General features: G+C 47.0%; 1 protein-coding gene across 4 annotated transcripts in view; it reads left to right on the top strand.

Moving 5' to 3' along the window:
• The window catches only part of Pecam1 (platelet and endothelial cell adhesion molecule 1), a 60,087-nt gene that overhangs the window by 9,833 nt on the left and 24,271 nt on the right, over positions 1-25,983 (top strand). For all 4 annotated transcript variants that reach the window (XM_057775358.1, XM_057775357.1, XM_057775356.1 and 1 more), the window contains exons 3-10: positions 7,141-7,434; positions 10,090-10,392; positions 13,546-13,821; positions 17,247-17,495; positions 19,376-19,651; positions 23,390-23,665; positions 24,346-24,453; positions 25,781-25,808. In XM_057775358.1, coding sequence (XP_057631341.1) covers positions 7,141-7,434; positions 10,090-10,392; positions 13,546-13,821; positions 17,247-17,495; positions 19,376-19,651; positions 23,390-23,665; positions 24,346-24,453; positions 25,781-25,808 — 1,810 coding nt within the window. The remainder of the gene's footprint in view (positions 1-7,140; positions 7,435-10,089; positions 10,393-13,545; positions 13,822-17,246; positions 17,496-19,375; positions 19,652-23,389; positions 23,666-24,345; positions 24,454-25,780; positions 25,809-25,983) is intronic.

Below are 25,983 nucleotides of genomic sequence, written 5' to 3'. Positions count from 1 at the left end.
CACAGTGTTTGGCCTAAATGTCTGCCTGCAGGCCAGAAGAGGGCACCAGATCTCATTACAGATGGTTGTGAGTCACCATGTGGTTGCTGGGAATTGAACTTGGGACCTCTGGAAGAGCATGTATTTTGTGTGTGTGTGTGCGCGCGCGCATGTGTGCATGCGCGTTAAGGGATTATCCACCCGGTCTAGGCCCCTCTAGTACTGAGCTCCCTGCCTCAGTCATTGTCCAAGGTAAAAATGGGTGAGGTTGGGTGAAGCGTGGCTCAGTGCCAGAGTGCTTGCCTAGCATTCAAAGCTTTGATTCTCCAGCACCAAGAAAAAAAAAATCCCTTGAGCAGGGCGGTGGTGGCTCACACCTTTAATCCCAGCACTCGGGAGGCGGATCTCTGTGAGTTCGAGGCCAGCCTGGTCTACAAGAGCTAGTTCCAGGACAGGCTCCAAAAGCTACAGAGAAACCCTGTCTCGAAAAACAAAAACAAAGTTCCCAAGGAGTGCATGTGTTCGCGTTCCCATTTTCAGCATATAGAAGCAGAAAGCCTGCAGGAGTACAAAACAAAACCTTCCAATTAGCCAGACTTAGGGTACACACCTTTGATCCCAACACTTGGGGAGGCAGAGGCAGGCAGATCTTTGAGTTGGAAGCCAGGTTGGTCTACAGAGCAAGTTCCAGGATAGCCAGGGCTACACAGAGAAACCCTGACTTGAAAAACGTGATGATGATGACGATACCCTCTTAACTCCACCTAAGGGCTATGGACACAGGCCTTTGATGAGAACATGCCTATCTTCCATGCTTGGTACTTTAGCCCAGCCTGAGGCCTAGGTGGCCCCAGTGGGCAACTTATATAGAATGTTGTCCGTTCAGTAGCCCATAATTGGGATGGAGACCACACATCAATATGAACAGATCTGGGAACCTATTTATTCCTGTCAGTCCTGGAATCGAACCTAGGACCTTAGATTTGCTAGGCAAGTGGTCTACTGCTTGCTACGTCCCTCTCGGTTTAGACATTAGGATGTTCCAGATCCTTCCTCGTGAAATTAATCTCTAGAAGTAGAGAAGAGATGAAACTTTAAAACTCTCATTTATTCTGTGACAGAAAGAACCCATAGACTCCATCTACCATTTTCTAAGTATTTGCCTGGCTCTGAGGTTGATGCTGTATCTCCAACAGTAGAGTGGCTGCCTGGAGCCAATATTGATGCTGTATCTCCAATTGTAGAGCAGCTGCCTGGAGCCGAGCTTGATGCTGTATTTCCAATGGTAGAGAGGCTGCCTGGCACCGAGGTTGATGCTGTATCTCCAACAGTAGAGTGGCTGCCTGGCGCCAAGGTTGATGCTGTATCTCCAATGGTAGAGAGGCTGCCTGGTGTGCTCAAAGCTCCAGTTTAGTCCTCAGCACCTCATAAACTAGGTGTGGTGATCCCTGCCTGTAAGCCAGCACTTGGGAGGTGGAGGCAGGAGGATTAAAACTTTAAAGTCATCCTCCACTACAGAGGTGGAGGCTGGCCTGGGCTGAGTGGGATCCAGCACTAACAACAGATTGGAGGAATTGACTGCCCTGCTCAAGGCAGAAGTGATCTGTGATTCTTCCATTCGTGATAGGCTTCTTTATTTCTCTCTCTCTCTCTCTCTCTCTCTCTCTCTCTCTCTCTCTCTCTCTCTCTCTCTCTCTGTTTTCCAAGACAGGGTTTCAGAAAAGAGGTCACGTCCTGAGAATTTTGCATTTTACATATTTTACTGGAGCGTTTTTGAATTTTTCATTTTTTTTATATGTGTATGAAAATTTACTGGGAATAGTTACTTTCGTTTCATCTTTTCCTTATTTATGGTCACACTGTTCTGCGGAACATGCACCCTAATACCTTCATGAAGAAGCAAGCAGGGCATGGGCAGTAGGCGCTATGGGGAGAAGCTGGCGTATGTGGGAACTTCCGGTTAGTTCAACCCCCCCCCCTTTTCTTTTTTGAAACAGGGTCTCACCTGCTAGCCTGGAACTTCACCCACTGAGTCCCAGCCCTTGCTTTCTGTGGTTTTTTTTTGAGACAGGATCTCAACGTATAGCCCAGGTTAGCCTCAGACTTGCTAAGTAGCCCACACTGACCTCGAATTCCTGACCTTCGTCCCTCCATCTCACAAGAGTGGAGACTCGAGCCGCCAGGCGCCACTCTGCTCAGTTCAGTTGAATTTGGGGGAACTAGCAAAACCCAGTTGTGGATTATGAGTCTAGAAATGAGCCAGCAACGTTCCAGAGGCGTGGCTTTGTCTAGCGCTGGAATCCCAGCTCCCGGGTGCTGTTGAGCTGGGTATTTTTCTCTTTTTCTGCTGCTGGAGGCTGAACCCCGGGTTCACACATGCCAAGCAGGTAGAATTATACTTATACTCTCTATAAGCAATTTTGTGGTTTTTTGGAGGGTGTTTGTGTCCCGCGCAACCGTCTCGCCAGCAAGAACGACGCGGCACACACAGGATCCTTCTGCAGAAAGCTTTAATGCGTCTTGAGAGGGAGAGCATAAGCTTACAGAGCGGAGACCCCAGAGGACCAAAGCCCAATCCTTTTATAGGTTAATAGTCCTCGCCTCCGACGTGTCACGCTCTGACTGGTTGCAGCTCGTCAGCCCATATGACGCCACGGGAGAGGCAGAGAACAAGGGATGGAAATTTCAGTTGGTGCTGCCGAATGCAGGCGCCATCTTGTAATGGAGTATGCAGGGGTGGCTCCTCACATGTTTGTTTGTTTGTTTGGGGAGTTGTTTGTTGTTTGCTTGTTTTAGGCAGGGTCTTACTATGTAGCTCTGGCTGGCATGAAACTTGTTATATAGACCAGGCTGGCCAACTCACCTGCCTCTGCGTCCTGAGTGCAGGCAATAAAGGTATGTACTACCATACCAAGCTAGTGTGTGTGTGTGTGTGTGTGTATTGAGACAGGTTTTAGTTTCTTTTTTTTTTTTTAAAGATTTATTTATTTATTATGTATACAACATTCTGCCTCGATGTATGCCCGCACGCCACAGGAGGGCGCCAGATATCAGTACAGATGGTTGTGAGCCACCATGTGGTTGCTGGGAATTGAACTCAGGACCTCTGGAAGAACAGCCAGTGCTCTTAACCTCTGAGCCATCTCTCCAGCCCTTAGTTTCTTCTTTAAAAAAAAAAAAAGCTGGGCGGTGGTGGCGCACGCCTTTTAATCCTAGCACTCAGGAGGAAGAGGCAGGCAGATCTCTGTGAGTCTGAGGCCAGCCTGGTCTACAAGAGCTAATTGCAGGATACCTAGGGATGTTACACAGAGAAACCCTGTCTCGAAAAACAAAACAAAGCAAAAAAAAAAAAAAAAAGCGAGAAGAGCGCAGCCATTGCCCACCTGTGAGGGTCAGATGGTAACTTGATGGGGGAATAGAGTAGGGATCAAACTTGGGTCACCAGGCTTGGTGGCAGGTGCATTTATTCGATAAACATCTTGCCAGCCGTTTCCTTTTTAAGCATACACTGGTGGAGTTTGTACCCAGGATTTCATCACGCACGCTAGGCAAACATCCTATCAACTAAGCTAAGTCCCCAGCAAGGCAGGGTTTTACTGTGTAGCTCAAGCGGAACTTGAAATCACAGCAATAATCTTGCCTCAGTTCCCTAAATGCTGCGTTTATGGGCGTGCGCAAGCTCCATCTGGGTTAGTCTGCTTGGGGTGACACAGCAAACACCACGGACTGGGTGGAATAAAGAGAAATGCATTGTCCCTCAGACGGCTGTCAACTTGTGTTGACAAATCTGGCTGCTGCAGCCTCCCTTGGTCCTGGATGACTGCCTCTCTCTGTCCTTCCTTGTTTTCCTTTTTCAAAGTAGGATCTAGTATGTAGCCAGACTGGTCTCAAATTCAAAGCAGTGCTCTTGACTCAGTCACCATATACCGGCATGGGCCACTAGCCCAGCTTCCCAAGTCCTCACGTGAGATCTGTGTTCTCATCCGAACACAATGGTGAGAACACAGATCCATTGGTTAGCGCCCACACTACTGGCCTCATTTTAATTTAATTGAACGGCCTTAGTACGGGTCTGAGGTTTACACAGAGTCTGTGTAAGACTGGAGGACAGGATTTCACCCGTCAGTTTGGCAAGGGAACAAAACTCAGCCCAGATTCCATCCCTCGATCCGTCTGACATAATACCGCGGATATATCAAGGTGGTCTGAGAACGCTGATTCCTGGACAGTAAGGAGATGCAGTCTACCATGTGACCGACATAGTAGTCATGACCTATGTATGGAGATTTTCCTCTCACCAGGGAATCCAGTAAGAACTGAACTTCTAGGGAGCCTTATCTAAGCCTTTGGACCCTGTTTAGCTGGCTGGCATAACTTCTTTGTACCTGCCTTAGAGTTTCTACTGGTTTTTTGTTGTTGTTGTTTTTTGGTTGGTTGGTTGGTTGGTTTTGGTTTTTTGAGACAGGGTTTCTCTGTAGCTTTGGAGCCTGTCCTGAAACTAGCTCTTGTAGACCAGGCTGGTCTACATATACCGGCATGATCACAGAGATCTGCCTGCCTCTGCCTCCCGAGTGCTGGGATTAAAGACATGTGCCACTACCACCCGGCTAGGGTTTCTACTATTGCTGAGACACCATGACCACAGCAACTCCTATGAAGGAAAAACGTTTAACTGGGGGTGGCTTACAGTTCAGAGGTTTAGTCTGTTCCCATCTTGACAGTAAGTATGGCGACATGCAGGCAGGCCTGATGTTGGAGAGGTAGCTGAGGGCCCTACCTCTGGATCCACAGACGGCAGGAAGAGAGAGTGAGCCACCAGGCCTGGTTTGAGCTTCTGAGACCTCAAAGCCTAGCTCCAGTGACACACATCCTTCAAAAAAGCCACACTGATTCCAACAAGGCCACACCTCCCAATAGTGCCGCTCCCGGTGAGCATGGGGGGGGGTGTTCAAACCACTACAATATCCAATATCTTCCCCCACCATTTCTAGTCTCCAAATTTCTCTTAGCTACATGTATTTTGGATTTAACCTGGTCAGCTGCCAGGCTTGAAGGTGGCAACCTATGTGTGGTGTATGGCGAGATATCTCTGTGTAAACAGGCCAGAGGCGTAACCAGCACCTTGTGTACGCCCCCAACTCACAGGGACCCTCCTCCCTCGGTTTCCTAGTGCAGGACTACAGGTGTGAGCCCACCACTATGGGCAGCTTTAAATTATCTTTTTTTTTTTTTCCCTTTGGTTTTTCGAGACAGGGTTTCAGCTTTGGAGTCTGTCCTGGAACTGGATTTTGTAGAGTGAGTTCAAGGCCAGCCTGGTCTACAGAGTGAGTTCCAGGATAGGCTCCAAAGCTACAGAGATACCGTCTCAAAAAATCAAAACCAAAAAAAAAAGAAGACGTAGAAGAAAAAGAAAGAAAGAAAGAAACGAGAAGATGGGGGTTACCACGTGAGGAACTGGATTAAAGGAAAGGTTTAAACTGGTTTAAACTAGAAAGTTGAGAACCACTGATTTAGGAAGTGAAGACAGGAGAACCAGAAGTTCACTTATCCTCAGCTCTATGAGCTAGAGGCATAAAACTACTAAAAAAGAAAAAGTGGTTTCAAGTCTTCCGCATCTGGTGACACCTGGTGACACCTCTGTACCCACTAAAGGGCAAAAAACCAGCTGGCCACATCATAGGGGGTTTTATTGATTTTACTTAAAAACATCTATTTTGGGTAATGACTGTTTTGTTTGTTTTTTGTTTTTCGAGACAGTTTCTCTGTGTAGCTTTGGACCCTGTCCTGGAACTCACTTTGTAGACCAGGCTGTCTTTGAACTCACAGAGATCCACCTGCCTCTGCTTCCCAAGTATTGGGATTAAAGGCGTGCACCACCACTGCCTGTCTATGAGTGGTTTTTTTGTTGTTGTTGTTGTTGTTTTGGTTTTTTTTTTTTTTTTTTTTTTTTTTTTGCCTTTTTCCCCCTAATGAACTTTCTGAACCCATGGCCTCTGGTCCCTCTCTCTGAGCACTAACTCTAGCCTCAATAGACATTTTTATTGTGGTTCTAGAGGTCGAACCCAGGCCATTACACATGCTAGGCAGCACCCCACCCCTGAAGTGCATCCCCAGCTCTGCCTCAACACATACATTTGTTTGTTTGTTGTAGATTTTAGAATTTCCCTGGCTTGCCTGAAACTTACTATGTAACCTAGACTGGCCTAGAACTTGCTATAATCCTGCTGTTCTCTCTTTCTCTCTCCCACATTTATTTGTTTGTTTTTTGTTTGTCTTACTTGAGATGAAGTCTCTAGAGACTTCACCTCACTCTGAGACCTGGGCTGACCTTGAACTCATAGCAATTCTCCTGCCTCAGTCTTCCAAATGCTGGGGTTTATAAATGTTAGCCCCCACATCTGACCAGGACTGGACCTTAATTTTGTGTGATGTAGTCTGTATTCTTCCACAGTGTCTCGAAAGCAGTTACTAGAGAAAACATTTTAAATGTAAATAAAAAAAGAGAGAGAAAGAACAGAAGGAAGAGAGAAGGAGAAGAGAAGGGAAAGAATGAAGAAGAAAGGTGAAGGAGGGAAGCAGGAGATGGGGGAGAGAAAGAAAGGGATAGCTAGAACCATGCTGGTCCCATGAGGCCTGGGAGCGGGTGTCGCATTCCTGGGCACGTCTGACTTTAGCATGAAGCGTCAACTGTTTATTGAGCCACTACTGTGTATCGCATTGTGCGGCATGCTTTCTGCCACTCTCCTATATATCTGTCACAACAACTTATGAATTATTTTTTATTTGTTTGTGTGTTTGTTTGTAGCAGGGGGGTTTCTTTGTGTAGCCATGACTGTCCTGGAACTCACTCTGCAGACCAGGCTGTCCTTGAACTCACAGAGATCTGTCTGCCTCTGCCTCCTGAGTGCTGGGATTAAAGGCATGAGCCACCATTACCTGGTTATGAATTCTTTTTTTTAAGACTTATTTTGTGTATGGGGTGTATGTGTGTATTATGTGTGTGTGTTATTTGTTTGATGTGTATGTTGTGTGCGTTTGTGTGATGTATGTGTGTCTGGTGTGTGTGTCTATCTGGTGTGTGTGTGTGTATGGTATATATATCTATTTGTCCACCTCTGGATGATGCTGTTTCCTTGGTAACAATGTCTGCTTTGCCTTCAGCTTTCACCATTAACACCATCCAGATAGTCAGCCTGCCCTCCTGGGAGGTACCGAATGGGCACAACCTGACCCTGCAGTGTCTTGTGGATATCAGCACCACCTCGAAAGTCAGGCCTCAGCACCTGGTGCTGTTCTATAAGGACGACGTGCTGCTGTACAATGTCTCCTCCAGGGAGCACACAGAGAGCTTCTTTATTCCCCAGGCTCGGGTCTTCCACTCGGGGAGGTACAAATGCACCGCGATCCTGAACAACAAGGAGAAAACCACTCCTGAGTACCCGGTGCTGGTGAAAGGTGAGTCTTGGGCTTTGAACATGGGTAAGCACGAATAGCAACTGGGAAGGGGCTGTCACCCTGGTTTACCTGTCCATCACTCATCACCCTTCCCACTCACTACGTGGCATTTTCCTAACCTTTAGAACCGCTCTTCTGTGCGAGGGTGTCTCTGCCTTCTTCCTTTTAGATGCTGGTCCCCTTGTGGGAAGACCCTTCCCCATCTGTCTTAGCTCACAGATTGTGCTGTCTCTTTTTTCCTCAGGACTCTGTCTACTCAGTGGCTTGCTTTATTGTCTCTGCCCCACTCTCTGAACCACAATCTCCTGACAGCCCGGCTGGCTTCAAACTAAGACCTAGAACAATCCTCCTGCCTCAGTCTCCTGCACACTGGGGTTACAGACACATGCCTCCTTCTGCACACGGGGATTACAGGCATGTGCCCCCTCCTGCACACTGGGGTTACAGGCACATGCCTTCCCCTGCACACTGGGGTTACACGCATGTGCCTCCCCCTGCACACTGGGGTTACAGGCATGTGCCTCCCCCTGCACACTGGGGTTACACGCATGTGCCTCCCCCTGCACACTGAGGTTACACGCATGTGCCCCCTCCTGCACACTGGGGTTACAGGCATGTGTGTCCCCCTGCATACTGGGGTTACAGGCATGTGCCTCCCTCTGCACACTGAGGTTACAGGCATGTGCCCTCTCCTGCACACTGGGGTTACAGGCATATGCCCTCTCCTGCACACTGGGGTACAGGCATGTGCCCTCTCCTGCACATTGGGGTTACAGGCATGTGCCCCCTCCTGCACTCTGGGGTTACAAGCACGTGCCTCACACCCAGTTACTTGAGTTTCTTCTGAAGCACATTCTCGACTTAATTGATTTCTCCTAGGGCACCAATGCTTACAACATTTATGTCCCGATGTCCTCAGAAATATCTATTTGCAGGAAAGCTGCTGTTCTACGCCACTGGAAGCCGGGACTGGTGGCGCACGCCTTTAATCCCAGCACTCAGGAGGCAGAGGCAGGTGGATCTCTGTGAGTTCAAGGCCAGCCTGGTCTACAGAGTGAGTTCCAGGAAGGAACTTTACACAAAGAAACAAGACACTGATCTGTGCAGTCTCTCTGCCTGGGCTTCCACCTGGACAAGTCCATCAGCCATTCTAAACTTCAGAATCGGGCCCACAGAGGTGCTCAGGAGGCCAAAGTGTCTGCTGTCAAGCCTGATGACCTGAGTTCAATCCCCTGAACCCACATAGTGGAAGGAAAGAACTGACTTGCAAAACTTCCATAAGGTCCTCTGACCCCCACATGTATGCCATAGCACTCTTGGGACTACACACACCAAACAAATAATAGATAAAATGTAATAAAAAAATTGAACTGTGGAGTCCTCATTTAGTCAGGCAAGAATATGGAGGAAAATTATAAAGGCATGGTGTTGGTGGAGCGCACAGCTGCCAGCCCACTGTGGACCACATACGCAGCTTATGATGTGCAATGTATCAGTCAATGGTGAAGACACAGACAATAGTGGGCCCATGACATATATCACCTAGCAATATTATGCCACCTGAGTCTGGGTAAATTGGCTCTATTTCCGGAATGACATTGCCCAGTAGCATTTACCAGGCTTTGTCTTAGTTGTTACGAAGCACAGGACTGTTTCTCTCACATCTGTCTGCTCTTTGGGAGTATGAAATTTCAAGAGAGATTATATTTGGCCTATTTTCTATATCCTGAGTGAAGAACGAGGCGTGTAGCCAGCATTCAGTAAGCTATGATAATAGCTAGGAAGATGGCTTGGTCTGTAAAATGCTTTCAACTCAAAGAGAAGACCTGAGTGTAATCCCCAAGTACCCACGTGAAAAACCAGGACTGGCTGTTCTTGTAATCCTAGAGCTGGGTGGGGGCACAGACAGGAGGATCCTTGGAGCGGGTACCAACAGCAGGATCCTTGGGGGGAGAGGAGGACAGACGGGAATCCCTGAGGGAGAGAGCAGACAGGAGGATGCCTGGAAAGGGCAGACAGGAAGACCCATGGGGGAGAGGACAGACAGGAAGATTCCAGGGGTTTACTGGTCAGCCTAGTTGAATCATTGAGATCCAAGTGCAGTGAGAAATCTCAAAAAGTAAAGTGGAGAGCAACTGAGGAAGATGCCCAACATTGGCCTGTGGCCTTCACATGCATACACACACACACACACACACACACACACACAGACAATTAAAACATTAGCTGTAGTAATATTATTATATACCAACTTTTTAAAAAAGTTCTTGAGACAGGGTTTCACTATGTAGGCCTGGTTGTCCTGGAACTCACTCTGTAGACCAGGCTGGCCTTAAACTCACAGAGATCCGCCTGCCTCTGCCTCCCAAGGGCTGGCATGAAAGGTGTGTGCCATCGCAACCAGGTGTTTCCTTTTTGAACTGTACTGGTTGGGAATTGAATTGCACCACCTTTGGAAGGGGACTGTAAACCGTTGGGAACACCAACCTGTTTTATCTGTAGAATACCCAGTACCCAGTGTGGTGCCAGGCACACACATGCCCAGTGAGTCTCCAGAAATTAAAGTCCGCTGGTTGGTCAGTCGCAATGACAGATAAGGGAGACTGGGCCATAATGAGGAACAAATTAACAGTGGTTCTTTCTCATTCTCTAAAGGTGTGCCCAACCCCACAGTGACACTGGACAAGATGGAGGTGACAGAAGGTGGAGTTGTGAGAGTCAATTGTTCTGTGAAAGAAGAGCAGCCGCCAATATATTTTAAGATAGAGAAACTAGAACTGGATACAAAAGATGTCAAGCAGAAAAGAGAGAAGAATTCGAACCATAATTTTGTGCAAATGGATTTCCCTATCGAGGAGCAGGACCACATGCTGGTGTTCCGCTGTCAAGCTGGGATCATGTCCGGGATCGTCCTGCAGACCTCGGAATTCACCAGGAGTGAATTGGTTACTGTGCAGGGTCAGAATCCTGCCCTCCTTACTTTCTTTGCGGTGACAGGTTGCGTGTAGCAAAAAGGAGCCCAGAATCAGAGAAGCTGAGCCTTCTTTTGGGGTTCCTGATGACAGAATTTAAAACCTGGTAGCACAGACTGTCATCCCGGCCCTGGTAAGGCAAAGACAGGAAGATCAGGAGTTCAAGAGCTGTGAGACCCTTTCTCCCCAAAGCCGAATAAATGAATAAAGTTAATTAAATAAACTAGAGAAAGAGAAACAGTAGCTGTGTGTGAAGGTGCAGGCCTGTAATTCCCACCTACTCAGACAGCTGAAGCCGGAGGATTGAAAGTTCAAGGCTAGCCTCGGCTACAGAACAAGTTCAAAGCCTCTCTGGGCAATTTAGTGAGACCTCCTCTCAAAATAAAAATGAAAGAACTAGAGATATGGCTAAGTGGTAGAATGTTCGACTAGAATTTAGGAGAACCTGAGTCCATTTATAGAAGGGGACAGTTACAGGGGGGAGGGGAGGGAAGAGAGCCAAAGAGCCCAAAAGGGTAGAGGAGACATGTCTATCTGTAAAGGCATGTAAAATTGGATATGGTTGAGCACTCTTGTAATCCCAGCCCTGGGGAACCAGAGACAGATTCCTGATACTCCACGGCTACTCAACCTAAGTCTAGTTAAGGAGTCCTAAGCCAATGAGAGTTCCTGTTCCAAAAAACAAGACAAATGTGGCTAAAGAGATGACTCAGTGGTTAGATACACTGACCGTTCTTCCAGAGGACCTGGATTGGATTTCTAACACCCACGTAGTGGCTCACAACCATCTGTAACTCCAGCTCAAGGCCTTGGATGCCCTGTTCTGGGCTTGATAGGCAGGAAGCATGCATGTAGTACACAGACATATCTGTTTTGTTTTGTTTTTATTGATATTTATTGAGCTCTACATTTTTCTCTGCTCCCTTCCCTGCCTCTCCCCTCCCCTTCAACACTCTTCCAAGGTCCCCATGCTCCCAATTTACTCAGGAGATCTTGTCTTTTTCTACTTCCCATGCAGATTAGCTCTATGTAAGTCTCTTTTAGGATCCTTGTTGTTGTCTAAGTTCTCTGGGATTGTGATTTGTAGGCTGGTTTTCTTTGCTTTATGTTTAAAAACCACTTATGAGTGAGTACATGTGATAATTGTCTTTCTGTGTCTGGGTTACCTCACTCAAAATGATGTTTTCTAGCTCCATCCATTTGCCTGCAAAATTCAAGCTGTCATTTTTTTTCTGCTGTGTAGTACTCTATTGTGTAAATGTATCACATTTTCCTTAGCTGTTCTTTAGTTGAAGGGCATTTAGGTTGTTTCCAGGTTCTGGCTATGACAGACAAAAGTGACAAACAAAACTGCTATGAACATAGTTGAGCACATGTCCTTGTGGCATGATTGAGCATCCTTTGGATATATACCCAAAAAGTGGTATTACTGGGTCCTGAGGAAGGTTGTTTCCTAGTTTTCTGAGAAATCGCCACACTGACATCCAAAGGAACTGTACCAGCTTGCACTCCCACCAGCAATGCAGAAGTGTTCCCTTTTCCCCACAACCTCTCCAGCATAAGTTATCATCAGTGTTTTTGATCTTGACCATTCTTACAGGTGTAAGATGGAATCTCAGAGTTGTTTTGATTTGCATTTCTCTGATGACTAAGGATGTTGAACATTTCCTTAAGTGTCTTTTAGCCATTTAGATTCCTCTGTTGAGAGTTCTATGTTTAGATCTGTACTCCATTTTTTTTCATTGGATTATGTGTTCTCTCTCTCTCTTTTTTTTTTTTTTTTTTTTTTTTTTGCTTTTTCGAGACAGGGTTTCTCTGTGGTTTTTTGGAGCCTGTCCTGGAACTAGCTCTTGTAGACCAGGCTGGTCTCGAACTCAGAGATCCGCCTGCCTCTGCCTCCCAAGTGCTGGGATTAAAGGCGTGCACCACCACTGCCCGGCTTGGATTATGTGTTCTTTTGATGACCAATTTCTTGAGTTCTTTGTATGTTTTGGAGATCAGACCTCTGTCTGATGTGGGGTTAGTGAAGATCTTTTCCCATTCTGTAGGTTGTCATTTTGTCTTGTTGAATGTGTCCTTTGCTTTACAGAAGCTTTTCAGTTTCAAGAGGTTCCATTTATTAATTGTTTCTCTCAGTGTCTGTGCTGCTGGGATTATATTGAGAAAGTGGTCTCCTGTGCTGATGAGTTCATTTGTACTTCCCACTTTTTCTCTGAGGTTCAGTGTGGCTGGCTTTATGTTGATGTCTTTGATCCATTTGGATTTGAGTTTTGTGCATGGTGATAGATAGAGGTTTATTTTTATTTATTTTTTTATTATTATTATTTTTTTTTTATTTTTTTTATTTTTTTGGTTTTTCGAGCCAGGGTTTCTCTGTGGCTTTGGAGCCTGTCCTGGAACTAGCTCTGTAGACCAGGCTGGTCTCGAACTCACAGAGATCCGCCTGCCTCTGCCTCCCGAGTGCTGGGATTAAAGGCGTGCGCCACCACACCCGGCTAGAGGTTTATTTTTATTCTTCTACATATTAATATTCAGTTATGCCGGCACCATTTGTTAAATATGCTTTCTTTTTTCCATTTGATATTTTTTGCTGCTTTGTCAAAAATCAGGTGTTTGAGGATGTGTGGATTAATATCCAGGTCTTCAATTCAGTTCCATTGGTCCTCCTGTTCTTATGCCAATACCAGGCTGTTTTCAGTACTGTAGCTCTGTAGTAGAGTTTTAAGTCAGGGATTGTGATGCCCCCAGAAGTTCTTTTATTGTACAGGATTGTTTTGGCTATCCTAGGTATTTTGCTTTTCCGTATGAAGTTGAGTACCGTTCTTTTGAGGTCTGTGAAGAATTTTGCTAAGGTTTTGCTGGGCATTGCATTGAATCTGTAGATTGCTTTTGGTAAGATTGTCATCTGTTTTGTTTTGTTAAGAAGAAGCAAAACAAAACAAAAGATATACCGGAGTCTGAGAAATGATATTGTGAGGTGGACTTCTGGCCTTCACATACACACGCATCAGAAACCCCCACTCCCACCACACACACATACACACACACATGCACACAGTTCCTCCCCCACAAATATTGGAGTAGGAAGTGTCCAGGTTTGAATTTGAGTCCAACTGGCTTATCGTCTACTTTTTTGTAGAGTCCTTCTCTACTCCCAAGTTTCACATCACGCCTCCTGAAAAGATCATAGAAGGAGACCAGGTCGACATTAAGTGCACAGTTCAAGTGACACACTTGGTCCGGGAATTTCCAGAAATCATAATCCAGAAGGACAAGGCTATTGTGGCCACCGCCAAACAGAACAATGAGGCAGTCTACTCAGTCATGGCCACGGTGGAGGACAGTGGCCGTTATACCTGCAAAGTGGAGTCTAACCGCATCTCCAAGGTCAGCAGCATCGTGGTCAACATAACAGGTAAGGATGCTGAGGGAGAAGGGGGGCAAGCGGTGGACTCAAGAGGCAGTGCTAGCTGGATGTAGTTCCACGTGTCTCTTAACGCCAGTGTTTGGGAGGCCAAGGCAGGAGGATCATGAGTGCAAGGCGTTGGGCTATCTAGTGAGACACTGGACTGTAATCCAAGGTGGCCAAGGAATGGTGCCTTTCCTGCCCCTGCCCCTGCCCCTGGTTGTCTTCAGTGTGTTTAGGCTGGGCTTCTGGGAGAGTAAACTTACAGCAGTTGGCTGCCGTGGCTGAGGGCTCAGATGCTGACACTGGCCCAACCCTACTCACTCATTCTGTGCCGAGCTCTTGAACCAGCCTCAGCTGTGTAAATGCGATAGGATGGAAAAGTGGTTATCTTAGAGGACCGTCGCAGTGTCTGAATGACATAGCTAGGTCTGCATTCAGTGACTCTTAGCTAGTATCTCTACAGTAGCTTTCTACTCCACCCAACTCATCTTCATGATCTTTGTAAATTTTTTATTTTATTTTGCATGTGTGGATGTTTTGTCCACATGTAGATCTGTGCACCACTTGTATGCTTGGGGCCCGTGAAGGCCAGAAGAAGATGGAAGCCATCCTAGAACTGGAGTTAGAGTTGAGAGCCACGGTGTGGGCGCTAGGAATCAAACCTGGTCCTCTGAAACAGTAGGGCTCTTTGGTGTTGTTTTGCTTTGTTTTTCGAGACAGGGTTTCTTTGTAGCTTTGAAACTTGTCCTGGAACTAGTTCTTGTAGATTGGCCTGGCCTCGAACTCACAGAGATATGCCTGTCTCTGTTTCCCAAGTGCTGTGGTTAAAGGCATGCGCCACCACCCACTGTATCCAGTGCTCCTGAATGCTGAGCCCACACTCCAGCCCAAACTCTTTCTAGAAGATTTTTAATGGGCGTGTTCACACACACCTTTAATTCCAGCACTTGGGAGGCAGAAGCAAGTAGATCTCCGTGGGTTTGAGGTCAGTCTGGTCTACATAATGAGTGCCAGGACAGCCAGAACTACATAGTGAGACCCTGTCTCAAAGAACGGGCAAACAAAAAAATTTTGAAAAAGAATGTATGTTTGTGTGTATTTATGTGCACCATATGTGTTCAGGTAATGATGAGGCCAGAGGATGTCAGCTCTATTGGAACTGGAGTTACAGGTTGTGAGCTTCCTGCTATGGGTGCTGGGAATCAAATCCAGGTCCTCTGCAAGAATAGTAAGCGCTTTTAACCACTGAGCTATCTTACCACTTTCCCCTATTTTTTAAAGACAAGATCTCATACAGCCGAGACTGGCTTTGAACTTACTGTGTAGCAGAGTTTGGTGTTGAACTGATCCTTCTGCCTCTACTGCCCAAGTACTAGGATTCCAGGCTTGCACCACCACACCCAGCAGCACAGTTGATTAAAAAAGTAACAGTAGGCCGGGCGGTGGTGGCGCACACCTTTAATCCCAGCACTCGGGAGGCAGAGGCAGGCGGATCTCTGTGAGTTCGAGGCCAGCCTTGTCTACAAGAGCTAGTTCCAGGACAGGAACCAAAAAGCTACGGAGAAACCCTGCCTCGAAAAAAAAAAAAAAAGTAACAGTCGCAATTCCCCACTGTCGGATGCCATGTGATGGGCTTATGTGGGTTTTTAATTTCACGTTCATCTCAATCCCAGGCATCATGAGAGACAGTTTATGATATGGAGACTTAGATGGGAAGGTTAGCAACTAGCCTAATGATTACAAAGCCACCCAAGTGGCAGAACAAGAGATACCTCCAAGGCTTGTTTAGTTTGTCAACCCAATGCATTTTAAAGTTCTCTCAGACTCCTAACCCCTGTGCCCAGCCTTATTTCTCTAAAATACTTACCGCTAAGAATATCATGTGCTTACCTTGTTTGCTGTTGTATTCAGCCGCTAGAATGTTAGTTGCCGACGGTCTCTTCACTCTTGTGCTCAGTGTTATATCCTTCACTCCCAGCCCAATAGGAATGTAGCTGAGCCCTGTGTTAAAGTGTTTCCGAGGACAAGGTCAGCTCTTCTCAGTTCTCCATTGAAATTATTCATTCATCCGTGCGTTCTTCCATTCATTCAGTAACTTCCTCCAAACCCCTAAGGTCTGAGCATGCAGTCACAGCCACTGTCCCCAAGCCTCACAGGTAGGCAGGTTGTCAACTGGCCAATGGAGGGATTAGCACACTATGGTAGCTCCACCTGTGGTAAGGTGTGATGTCATGGGCTAGCAACTTAATGAGCTATTTATTAATTTATGAGACATTCTCATCATGTAGCCCTGGAACTCTCTCTGTAGACAAGGCTTGCCTAGAACTCAGAGATCTGCCTTCCTCTGCCCCCTGAATGCTAGGATCAAAGGCATGCTCCATCACTTCCAGTGTGAATCATATTGATAATAATAAATATTTGGAGTGCCCTTTTTAAGGCACTTGGGGGGGGGTTGAGATAGTGTTTCTTAGTGTAGCCTTGGCTGAAGGCTTACATTCTTTTGCTAGAGAAGAAAACTATCAACTTACCACTGATAAATTTTGTATGCTGGGCTGGGTTGGTTTTTTTGTTTTTGTTTTGTTGTTTGGTTTTCGAGACAGGGTTTCTCTGTGGCTTTGGAGCCTGTCCTGGAACTAGCTCTTGTAGACCAGGCTGGCCTCGAACTCACAGAGATCTGCCTGCCTCTGCCTTCTAAGTACTGGGATTAAAGGCATGTGCCACCACCACCCGGCTGGTTGGGCTGGGTTTTAAGAATGGAGAGAGCTATCAGGCTTTGCCTTTGAAGAGTTCAGATACAAACAGGCCAGCTACGGCCGTTTCTTCTAGCCATAATGAATTTCCAAATGCTAATATACTTTCTCTTTAGTCATCTGCCTAGGACAACATCCTTCTAGGCCTGATCCCTTAATTCCCCCAAGGTGAAGTTCAGTTTCCTCTCTGTGGGCGTTGCTGCAAACAGCGTTCCTGAACTGAGCATTAGGTGGAAGTTCTTTGAAGCTGGACTCTCTGGTCAGCACTGTTATCTCCCTGATGCCCAGCAAAGGGTCTTCCCTGCAGTCAATACTTGTGGAAGCCAGGCCTTGTGTGCACACCTGTACTCCAACACCTGGGAGGTGGAGCTAGGAGGATCAGATGTTCAGGGTCATCCCAGGCTACTTAGTCCAAGGCCAACCTCAGCTCATTGAGACCACGTCTCAATAAATGAATGGACAAATGGATGAGTGAATCCCCATAGACTGAGAGGCGAGAAGAGCCTGCAGTGAGATCTCAGGTTCAGAGTGAGGCCTGGCTCTGTAAAGCCACGCCCATCAGGTGCGTGAGGAGCAGGCGGGTAGGAGTTGATTCCGCTGAAAGCACTGGACCACAGTATCTCCAGGCGGTGGATGAGGGTGGTAACCAACACATCTCCCTCCTTCCCACTTGTTCTTCAGAGCTGTTTCCCAAGCCGAAGCTGAAAATCCCCTCCAGGTATCTGGACCAAGGGAAAAGTTTGGATCTGTTTTGCTCTGTCCCGGGGACACCTTCAGCCAACTTCAGCATCCAGAAGGAAGCAATGGTCTTGTCTCGGGACCAGAATTTCAGCAAGATTGCCGAGGAGAAGGACAGCGGGATGTACCGCTGTACTGCAGGCATCGGCAACGTGGTCAAGAGCAGTGACCCGGAACTGATAAACGTGTGTGGTGAGTGTGTTCCCAGCTCCTCAGATACACGACAGCTGAATAGGAGCAAGGGGCCGGTGGCCAGCCGTCCCCAGTGTGGTTTCGAAGGCTTACCAGGTTCAGGCAGGTGGAGAATTCCATCAAGGGCCAACAAAATGGCTTATTGGATAAAGGTGCTTGCTGCCAAGCCTGATGACCTGAGTTCAATCCCTGTGACCCACAAGTTGTCCATATTCATTCTGTATGGGTGTATGTGCACACTGGTGTGCCCATATGCATGGTCACACACATGTGTGCGTGCATACACACATACACACACACAAATAAATAAATGTAAAAAAAACTAAGGAAAAAGACTGGTGGGAAAGGAAAGTCGAAGAGAACAAGTGTGCATCCCTGGAGGACAGAAGAGAAGTAGGCTCGACAAGTCAAGGGCTGTTGTGACAGCTGCTGTCATGGTCTTGGAATTGGGAGGATTCTGGCTTTGGAAGTGGGTACCCACTCTTAGGTCAGGGAGAAAACACATCCACACCCCGACTGTCCAGAGGGTACAGTATAGAGCCAGACTGCTCAGACTTCTGTGTACATATAAGATCTGTTTAGGAGGCGTAGTAGCAAAAATATAAAAAAGAAAAAAAGTATACACGTATAATATAGTGTAGTATAGTATAGCATGGCAGTACACACCTATAGTGTAGTGTAGTGTAGTATAGTAGTACACACCTATGGCATGGCATGGCATAGCATAGCAGTACACACCTATAATCCTGACACCTAGACTGAGATTGCTGTAAGTTCAAGACCAGCCTGGACTACATAGCAAGGGCCTGTCTCAATCCTCCCTGACACTCAACATAAAAGGCCTTGTATTTAAAGAAGAAGATGAACCTTTAATCCTAGCACTCAGGAAGCAGAGGCAGGAGGACCTCTGAGTTCAAAGCCAGCCTGGTCTACAGAGTTCCAGGACAGACAAGGCTGCTGTTACACAGAGAAACCCTGCCAAAAAAAAAAAGAGCAGAAGTCTCTAGGTGGGTGTGGTGAGGAAGGCAGGAGAATTGCTGCAAACCTGAGGGCAGACTATTGTGTCAAAAAATAAACACACAAGGGGTCTGGAAAGATGACTCGGTGTTTATGGGTACTTGCTGCTCTTGCAGGGGACCTGCGTTCAGTTCCCAGCACCCATGTCATGCACAAGCCGCCACACCTGGCTGGTGGACCTACAGGCAAACAGGTGCCGCCACACCTGGCTGGTGGACCTACAGGCAGACAGGTGCCGCCACACCCGGCTGGTGGACCGGCTCTTCCACCTCTGTTCTCCTATTATTTCTTCTTCTTTCTTTCTCCTCATTTCTCCATTTCTTCTTCCCATCCTCCTTTTGAGACAGGATAGGGGTACACTCTGTAACCCAAGCGAGCCTCAAATTTGTAATCTCCCTGCCTACCCTCCCAGATGTGGAATGCTCCACCACACCCAGCTATTACATCATTATTGTACTTACAGAAATTAGGTTATTTTAAAATCGTTTTTGACCTTTTTAACACAGGGTCTCATTATGTAGCTCTGGCTGGCCTCAAGCTCACAAGTCTCTTCCTGCTTCTACTGCCCTAGTGCTGGGAATTGAACTTGAGACCTTATACATGCTAGGCAAATGCTCTACCACTGGGCTGCATTCCCATCTGTCTACAACAATTATTTTTTCCCTTGTTACCAAACTCACTCACATAGATGAGTATCGCTTGGCAGCCTTCTAGGAGCCCCATAGTGATAAATAAGGCAGGCAGGCAGGCATTTTAACTCATGATCTTGATGGAGAAAGCCAAGCCCAGAGTCTGCAGAAGGAAGGTCCTAGGCTGGGTTGTTGTTTCTGTTTTATTTGGATTGTTTTTCTCTGTTGTTCTAGAAACACTCTCTAAGCCTAGGATTTTCCACAATGCCGAGGCCGAGCTCATCAAAGGATATGCCATAACCATCAGCTGCCAGTCACTAAATGGAACAGCACCTGTCAGTTACAACCTTCTAAAAGCCACAGTCTTCGTCCAGTCTCGCACGATGTACTCCAATCACCCGGCCACCTTCACAGATGAGCCCACCAAAGACGTGGAATACCAGTGCATGGCAGATAATTGCCATTCTCATCCTGCACTGTACAGCGAGATCCTGAGCATCAAGGTCATAGGTAAGCCACTGTGCCGTGAGGACCTAGAGTGGGGCTTCAACAGGGCTGAAGGTTTGGAGTCAATTAGGGATTCTGGGGACAACGGGGATGATACCTGTGTACCCCACACGGCAGATCGAAGCAGAGCCAAGCCCCAGCAAGTGCATCTGGGAAATGTCTGGGGGCTCTTGTCATCGCTGTTGTGATCCCTTTTGACCTTTCAGGTGACAGTTGGATCCCCTCCGAAGGGAAGGTGCCTGCACTTGAGGAACTACTGATATCATGTATTTGGGCTTCTTTGGTTTTTTGCACCTTTTCAGGTGAATAGAGAGCCACCCCCAAGAGCAACAGGCCAGAACTCTTTTCTGCTGTTGACCTTGGTGGAGCATCTGGGTCACACAGGAAGCCTGTAGCAGCCAGAGTTGCAGACCATTGGCTCATGGGAATTGCCTGGGATTCTCACCGTGCTCTTGGGGACGGAGATCTTTCCCTCACTGTCTGACTTGTGCCCTTGAGTGGCCTTTGTAGTGCCATTGCCTGCCTAGCTCGGAATCCCATTGGTTGATACTTTGCCAGCCTTCTTCTTCTGTCACTTGTCAACTTTAGTTTAACAACTCTGTGTCAACAACACGCCGTGGTATAAACACACAGTCTACATGTGCTGGAGTGGGCAAGCGCCGTCCACAGGATAGGAGCAGCGGGAGAGGTAGTCAGGCCTATAATCCTAGCAAATTATCCCCAGTAGTATCTGTAAATAACACATGAGAGTCATCAAAGCTTTGCCCTTAGATCTGCAATGAAGTCACTAAGACTTAGAGAAAATACATGGTTGTTGCAGAAAATTTCAAAAACAGTTAACTTCTTTTGTGTCTAGAATTAATTTTTAAGCTTTTTCAGTTTTTAAGTGGATTTTAGTTGGCCACCTTGGGCGCCAATCTGTTGCAGGGGGGGAAGCCACTTGTTGGTTCTCAGCTGCCCGGCAAGCTTAGCCCCGAGATAATCACACAGAAACTGTATTAATTAAATTTCTGCTTGGCCCATTAGCTCTAACTTCTTATTGGTTAACTCTTACATCTTAATTTAACCCATTTTTATTAATCTGTGTATCTCTACGTGACAGTGGTTTACCGGCAAAGTTTCGGCATGTCTGACTCTGGTGGCCACTCCATTGCTTCTCTCTTACTCCGCCCTTCTTCCTCCCAGCATTCAGCCTAATTTTCCCTACCTATCTAAGTTCTGCCTTGCTATTAGTCCAAAACAGTTTCTTTATTCACTAATAGTAATCACAGCGCACAGAGGGGACTCCCACATCACAGGATGGGTGGTGGGCTTGGGATTTGAACCCAGGTCTGGCTCCTGATTCCACTAATCCCTTGTGCTTCCCTGTGGGAAGGGCTGTCAGGTTTGGCAATGTGCTCAGTCTGTCTGTCTCTGTGTGGGACCACCACCATCTCAGAGTTGATGCTTGGCTTCCTTCAGATCTCACCAGCCTTTTGTGCTCAGAGAGGTGACTCATTTCTGTCTGCTGGCCAGTCCATTGTCACTAGCAGGGAAGGTGACCTGGGATGATAACATAGAGCCAGAATTTGAAGGGTTAGGAATGCTACTGAGGAAAGGGGACACAGTGGGGGGTACAGCGAATTTGACTCTCTAAGTCTCCAGGTGGGAATTCCAGGAAGCTGTCTGGACAGGAAGCTTCTATTTAGGTTTCGATGCTCAGAAGTAAAAGCTGAGTGTGGAGATGAAACCCAAGAGTGGAGATGGAGGGGCCAGAGAGATGGGGCTTAGCAGGAGGAGGTACCTGCCCAGCCTGATGACCTGAGTTCAACCCCCAGGACCCCACATGGTGGAAGGAAATAGTCTCACAAGAGAACTCTGGTGTTCACACAAACACTATGGCATGTGCACACCTGTGCAAAGAATAAGCAGATCAAAATGTTATTTTTTTTTTTTTAGAAGAGTGAAGTTGGAAGACTGAAGGCCAATTTTTCAGAAAGCCCTTATTTCATCATCAAAACAAGTAGTAAGGGAGAAGGTAACAGAGGAGAGTCAGCTTTGGAGACAGCAAGACTAGAGAAGCCATGTCAACAGGAGGAGCTGGGCGACAGTCCGGCTGTAGGAAGCTAAAGCCAGGAAACTGAGGAACGAATGATCTCCACTGATTTTACTCTGCTGGGTCGTGAACTCAGGGGTCAAGGACTCTTCCAGTTTCTGTGAGACTAGAGATAGCAGTGCAGTTTCAAAAGCAGATGAGTGTCTGGAGCTGGTGGCACACACCTGTAATCTGACACAGGAAGACCTGGAGTTCATGGCCAGCTACTTGAGACCCTGTCTCAAACGAACAAAATAAAACAAGGACAGTGTGTGGTGGTGAGGCACACCTTTAATCTCGACATTTAGGAGGTAGAAGCAGTCAGATCTCTGAGTTCAAAGCTAGCCTGGTCTACATGGTGAGTTTGAGGCCAGCCAGGGCTACATAGCAAGACCTTGTTTCAAATAAATTAATAGAAAAATTAAATAAAACAGAAATATCTAGGCAATGGGGGTGCACACCTTTAGTCCCAACACTTGGGGAGCAGAGGCAGGTGGATTTCTGTAAGTTTCAAGGCCAGCCTGGTCTACAGAGCAAGTTCCAGGACAGCTAGGGCTACATAGAGAAGTTCTGTCTTCAAAAACAAACAAGCAAAAAAACAAAAAACAAAAACAAAAAAAAACAAAAAAAAAACAAACAAACCCAGAAACGATGGCAATAATAAACCATAGTAACGAAGCCAGATGGTGGAAGGGATAGCAAGAAGACAGGCAATGAGGCTGTAAAAGCAAAGAGGAAAAAGGAAAGAAACCAGGGTAAAAGTCACACATCTGTAAACAGAAGGCAGAGAGAAATCATTCAAACATATGCACATGCATATGTGTGCATGCATACACACACACACACACACTAGCATACACGTGTGTCCACACACTCACGTCTCCAAGAGAAAATACAATCTTGTAGTGTTGCTTTGTGGCTGGTTATACTCAAGGTGGGAAGATGGGGTACGTCCCTAGTGTGTAGGAAGAGTTTTTCATCAGGACTGCCAGCTCCCCAATAAGCACACAGAGACTTAATATTAACTATAAATGCTCGGTCAATAGCTTAAGCTTGTGAGTTCTTACAGCTTAAATTAACCCATATTTCTTATCTACACCCTGCCACGTGGTTGTACCTTCTGTCAGCACAGTATATTCATCTTACTTCTCTCCACATCTCTCTTACTGGCAACTTCGCCCTCCTTCTTCCCTGACGTTTTGCCCGCAAGTCTCACCAAACCTTTTCCTGCCTCACTATTGGCCAGTCAGCTCTTTATTAAACCAATGAGAGTAACACGTATTCACAGTGTACAAAGAGATGGTTTCACAGCGCTGGTATCCTGTGTTTTATCAATAGATGAGGACAGGAGGTGTCTGTTACTATCTTTCTGGGCTAATCGGGGAAGGGACCATGTGGAAGTAGGGGAGCAGAGGACTCAAGTCCTAGGCTAGGAGAAAAGTGGACAAGGAGAAATGGCTTTTCCATGTTCCTTCTCCACATTGAATTCCCTTCCCCTCCCTCTTGGGTTCTCTGTGACTGGGCCTTCCTATGTCTCTATGTTGCGCTCTAGCCTGGAATATGAGATCCTTTTGTTCCCATCTCCCAAGTTCTGGGCTCATGGGTGTTCAGCCCATTCTTGCCTCTGCCCTTCTCTGCTCAGGGCTAATCCTTTGCTTGCTTTCCAGCCCCGGTGAATGAAGTCACGCTTTCTATCCTGTCGAGTAACGAGGTGCAGTCTGGGGATGAAATGGTACTTCGGTGCTCCGTGAGAGAGGGGACTGGCCCGATCACGTTTAAGTTTTTCAAAGAGAAAGAGAACAGACCCTTCCACGAAACCATCCTGAATGAAACTCAAGCGTTTTGGATTGAGAAACAAGCTAGCAGGAAGCAGGAGGGACATTACTATTGCATGGCCTCCAACAGAGCCAACTTTGCAAAAAGCAGCCCTATAACTGTCAAAGGTGAGTCCAGGCCTCACCAGCGAGGTGCAGTACAGGGGCCTCCAAGGGGCTGAACGCATACACGCGCCTTGTAAAAAGGAAAGGAATAGAGACTAGTTCATTTGAGTGAAGTCGAAGAGACCCGTGTCTATCCAGGTATGATGGCACATGCCTTTAATCCCAGCATTCTGGAAGCAGAAGCAGGTGTATCTCGGTGAGTTTGAGACCAGCCTTGGCTACAAATCAGGTTCCAGGACAGCCTGAAAGAGAGGGAGAGCAATGACTGATCAGTTACAGTTGGCAGAAGCCTGCTCATACGAGCTGGAGTGGAAAAGGAGATGATTAGCTATAAGGAACTGAAAATATTTTATCCAGTTCCAAGTATCTGACAGACACCAAATGTCCATCCATGAACTAATTGTATCCAAACACAGGCGTGTCTATAGGAGCTCAGCTGTGTGCTTGACTAGGAGAGTTCTATAGAGACAGAGGAGGATGGAAAGACACCCCAAAGGGAGCAGCATCTTAGGGAAACTGGCTTGGTACCTTCTTGAAGACTATAGCTGACCTTGGCTTCTAGCAGAAAGCCCCATCTCTGCAGGCAGACCCCAAAATCGGGTCTGTGTTGCTGCTTAAATCTGCTGTTATTTCTTGCTGAGAGAAGAAAAACGTGTGTTTCCTTTCTTCTCCCCCACTTCCAGTCTTTCTTGCTCCGTGGAAGAAGGGGCTCATTGCTGTGGTTGTCATTGGAGTGATCATCGCCACCTTGATAGTTGCGGCCAAATGCTACTTCCTGAGGAAAGTCAGAGGTGAGCACCTGTCCACAGGTCATTCTCGCCAGGAAACTGGCCATGACTGAGAGGCATCCTGGAGGAGACTGGGGAGGCACCCACAAAGTCTTCTTGGGATCTTACTTTGATAACTCAAGGTTCTGGCTTTGGTGGGCGTAAAGCTTTTGCTCCTCGTGAAAGTGGCTGCTTATCTAACTGGGCAAGCCAACTGGCGGGAGCGTGGTGGCATGTCTAATGTAGTCAGAAGAAACTATTTCTTGGAGTGTGCTGTGGGGGGGATGCACATGCATACATACACACACACACACACACACACACACACTCACACCGTGTACCTCCCAGAATAATCTTCTAGTTACTGCCATGATCTTGTACCATGTATGTTCGTGGGAACTAGGAGCACCAGCTGGCACTTACGAATTGGGTCTAGCCCAGGCTGAAGGAAAAGGACACACAATACCAGTGTATTCTTGGGGACCGGGGTTGGGGTGGTGAACAGAATGATGGAGAGATGGGTTCTTAGGAGTCTCTGGTGCTGCTGTCTGGGCTGGGGAGAGCAGCTGGGACAGGGAGGGGTCTTCGGTCCTTTTTGAGGTAGGAAAATTGCTGCTCCTTTGGAAACAGACAGACCTCAAAGAGACCTCTTCCCAAGGCTGACATGACTTTGGTCTCAGGCCAGGTTGGACCTCAAAGCACAGGAACTGGCTTAGGATTTGCCTTTTGCAATCATCTCGAATCAAAGCAATAGCTACCTGCTTCTCGGGGAATCTGGGTCCTGTACCCGGTCTTGATCACATGCTATGAACTAAAATTGCTTCTGGCTTAAACAATATACATATGAAGAAACTAAGTAAGGTCTCTTGTACAGCCAAGGGAAGGGGCAGGGGATGGAGCTCAGTGATGGTAGCATTTTGCAGTGCTGGGACGCATTCTCAGCTGCATGAAAATAAGCAAAAGTTTCCAGGGGACGCCGCTGGCCCCCCCTTTCTACTCATTGTGAATGTGTTTGATTTCATCTGGAGCATTCTCTCGTTTTCTCACTCCTAACCCATCTGCTCCCTTACCTTAGGCTAACCTCAGTTGAGCTGAGGGTGCCCTTGAACTTCAGATCCTCTGCCTCCACTTCTGGAATTCTGGGATTACGGGCAAGCACGCAGTTCTTGTGGGGCTGGGGACTGAGCCCATGACTTGTGCATGCTCGGTAAACACTCTACCAGCCAAGCTACACCCCCAGCTTCTCTTTCCCCTTCGTTTTTATGGGTATTCAGTCTTAAAGAGAGTCAAGGGAGAGATTACTACTGTCCAGAACTGTACTGACCAAGATTTTTCTTTCATTTTTTTAAAGCCAAGCAGAAACCCGTGGAGATGTCCAGGTCAGTGTTCTTTTAAAGGGCAGGTGGGCTGCTTCGTGGGCAGGGCTGAATTTGTCTGCAGGCACAGTCTGGTCATAAGGAAATTGTTGGAAATTCTTGGCAAACTTCATAAAGAACAAGGGCCTTCATTATAATGTGTGTGTGTGTGTTTCTGTTTATCTGAATTAGTGGAAGA

The sequence above is a fragment of the Chionomys nivalis genome, chromosome 7, assembly GCF_950005125.1.
Source record: "Chionomys nivalis chromosome 7, mChiNiv1.1, whole genome shotgun sequence".
Lineage (NCBI taxonomy): Eukaryota > Metazoa > Chordata > Mammalia > Rodentia > Cricetidae > Chionomys > Chionomys nivalis.
This window is presented reverse-complemented; position numbering and strand designations above follow the sequence as displayed.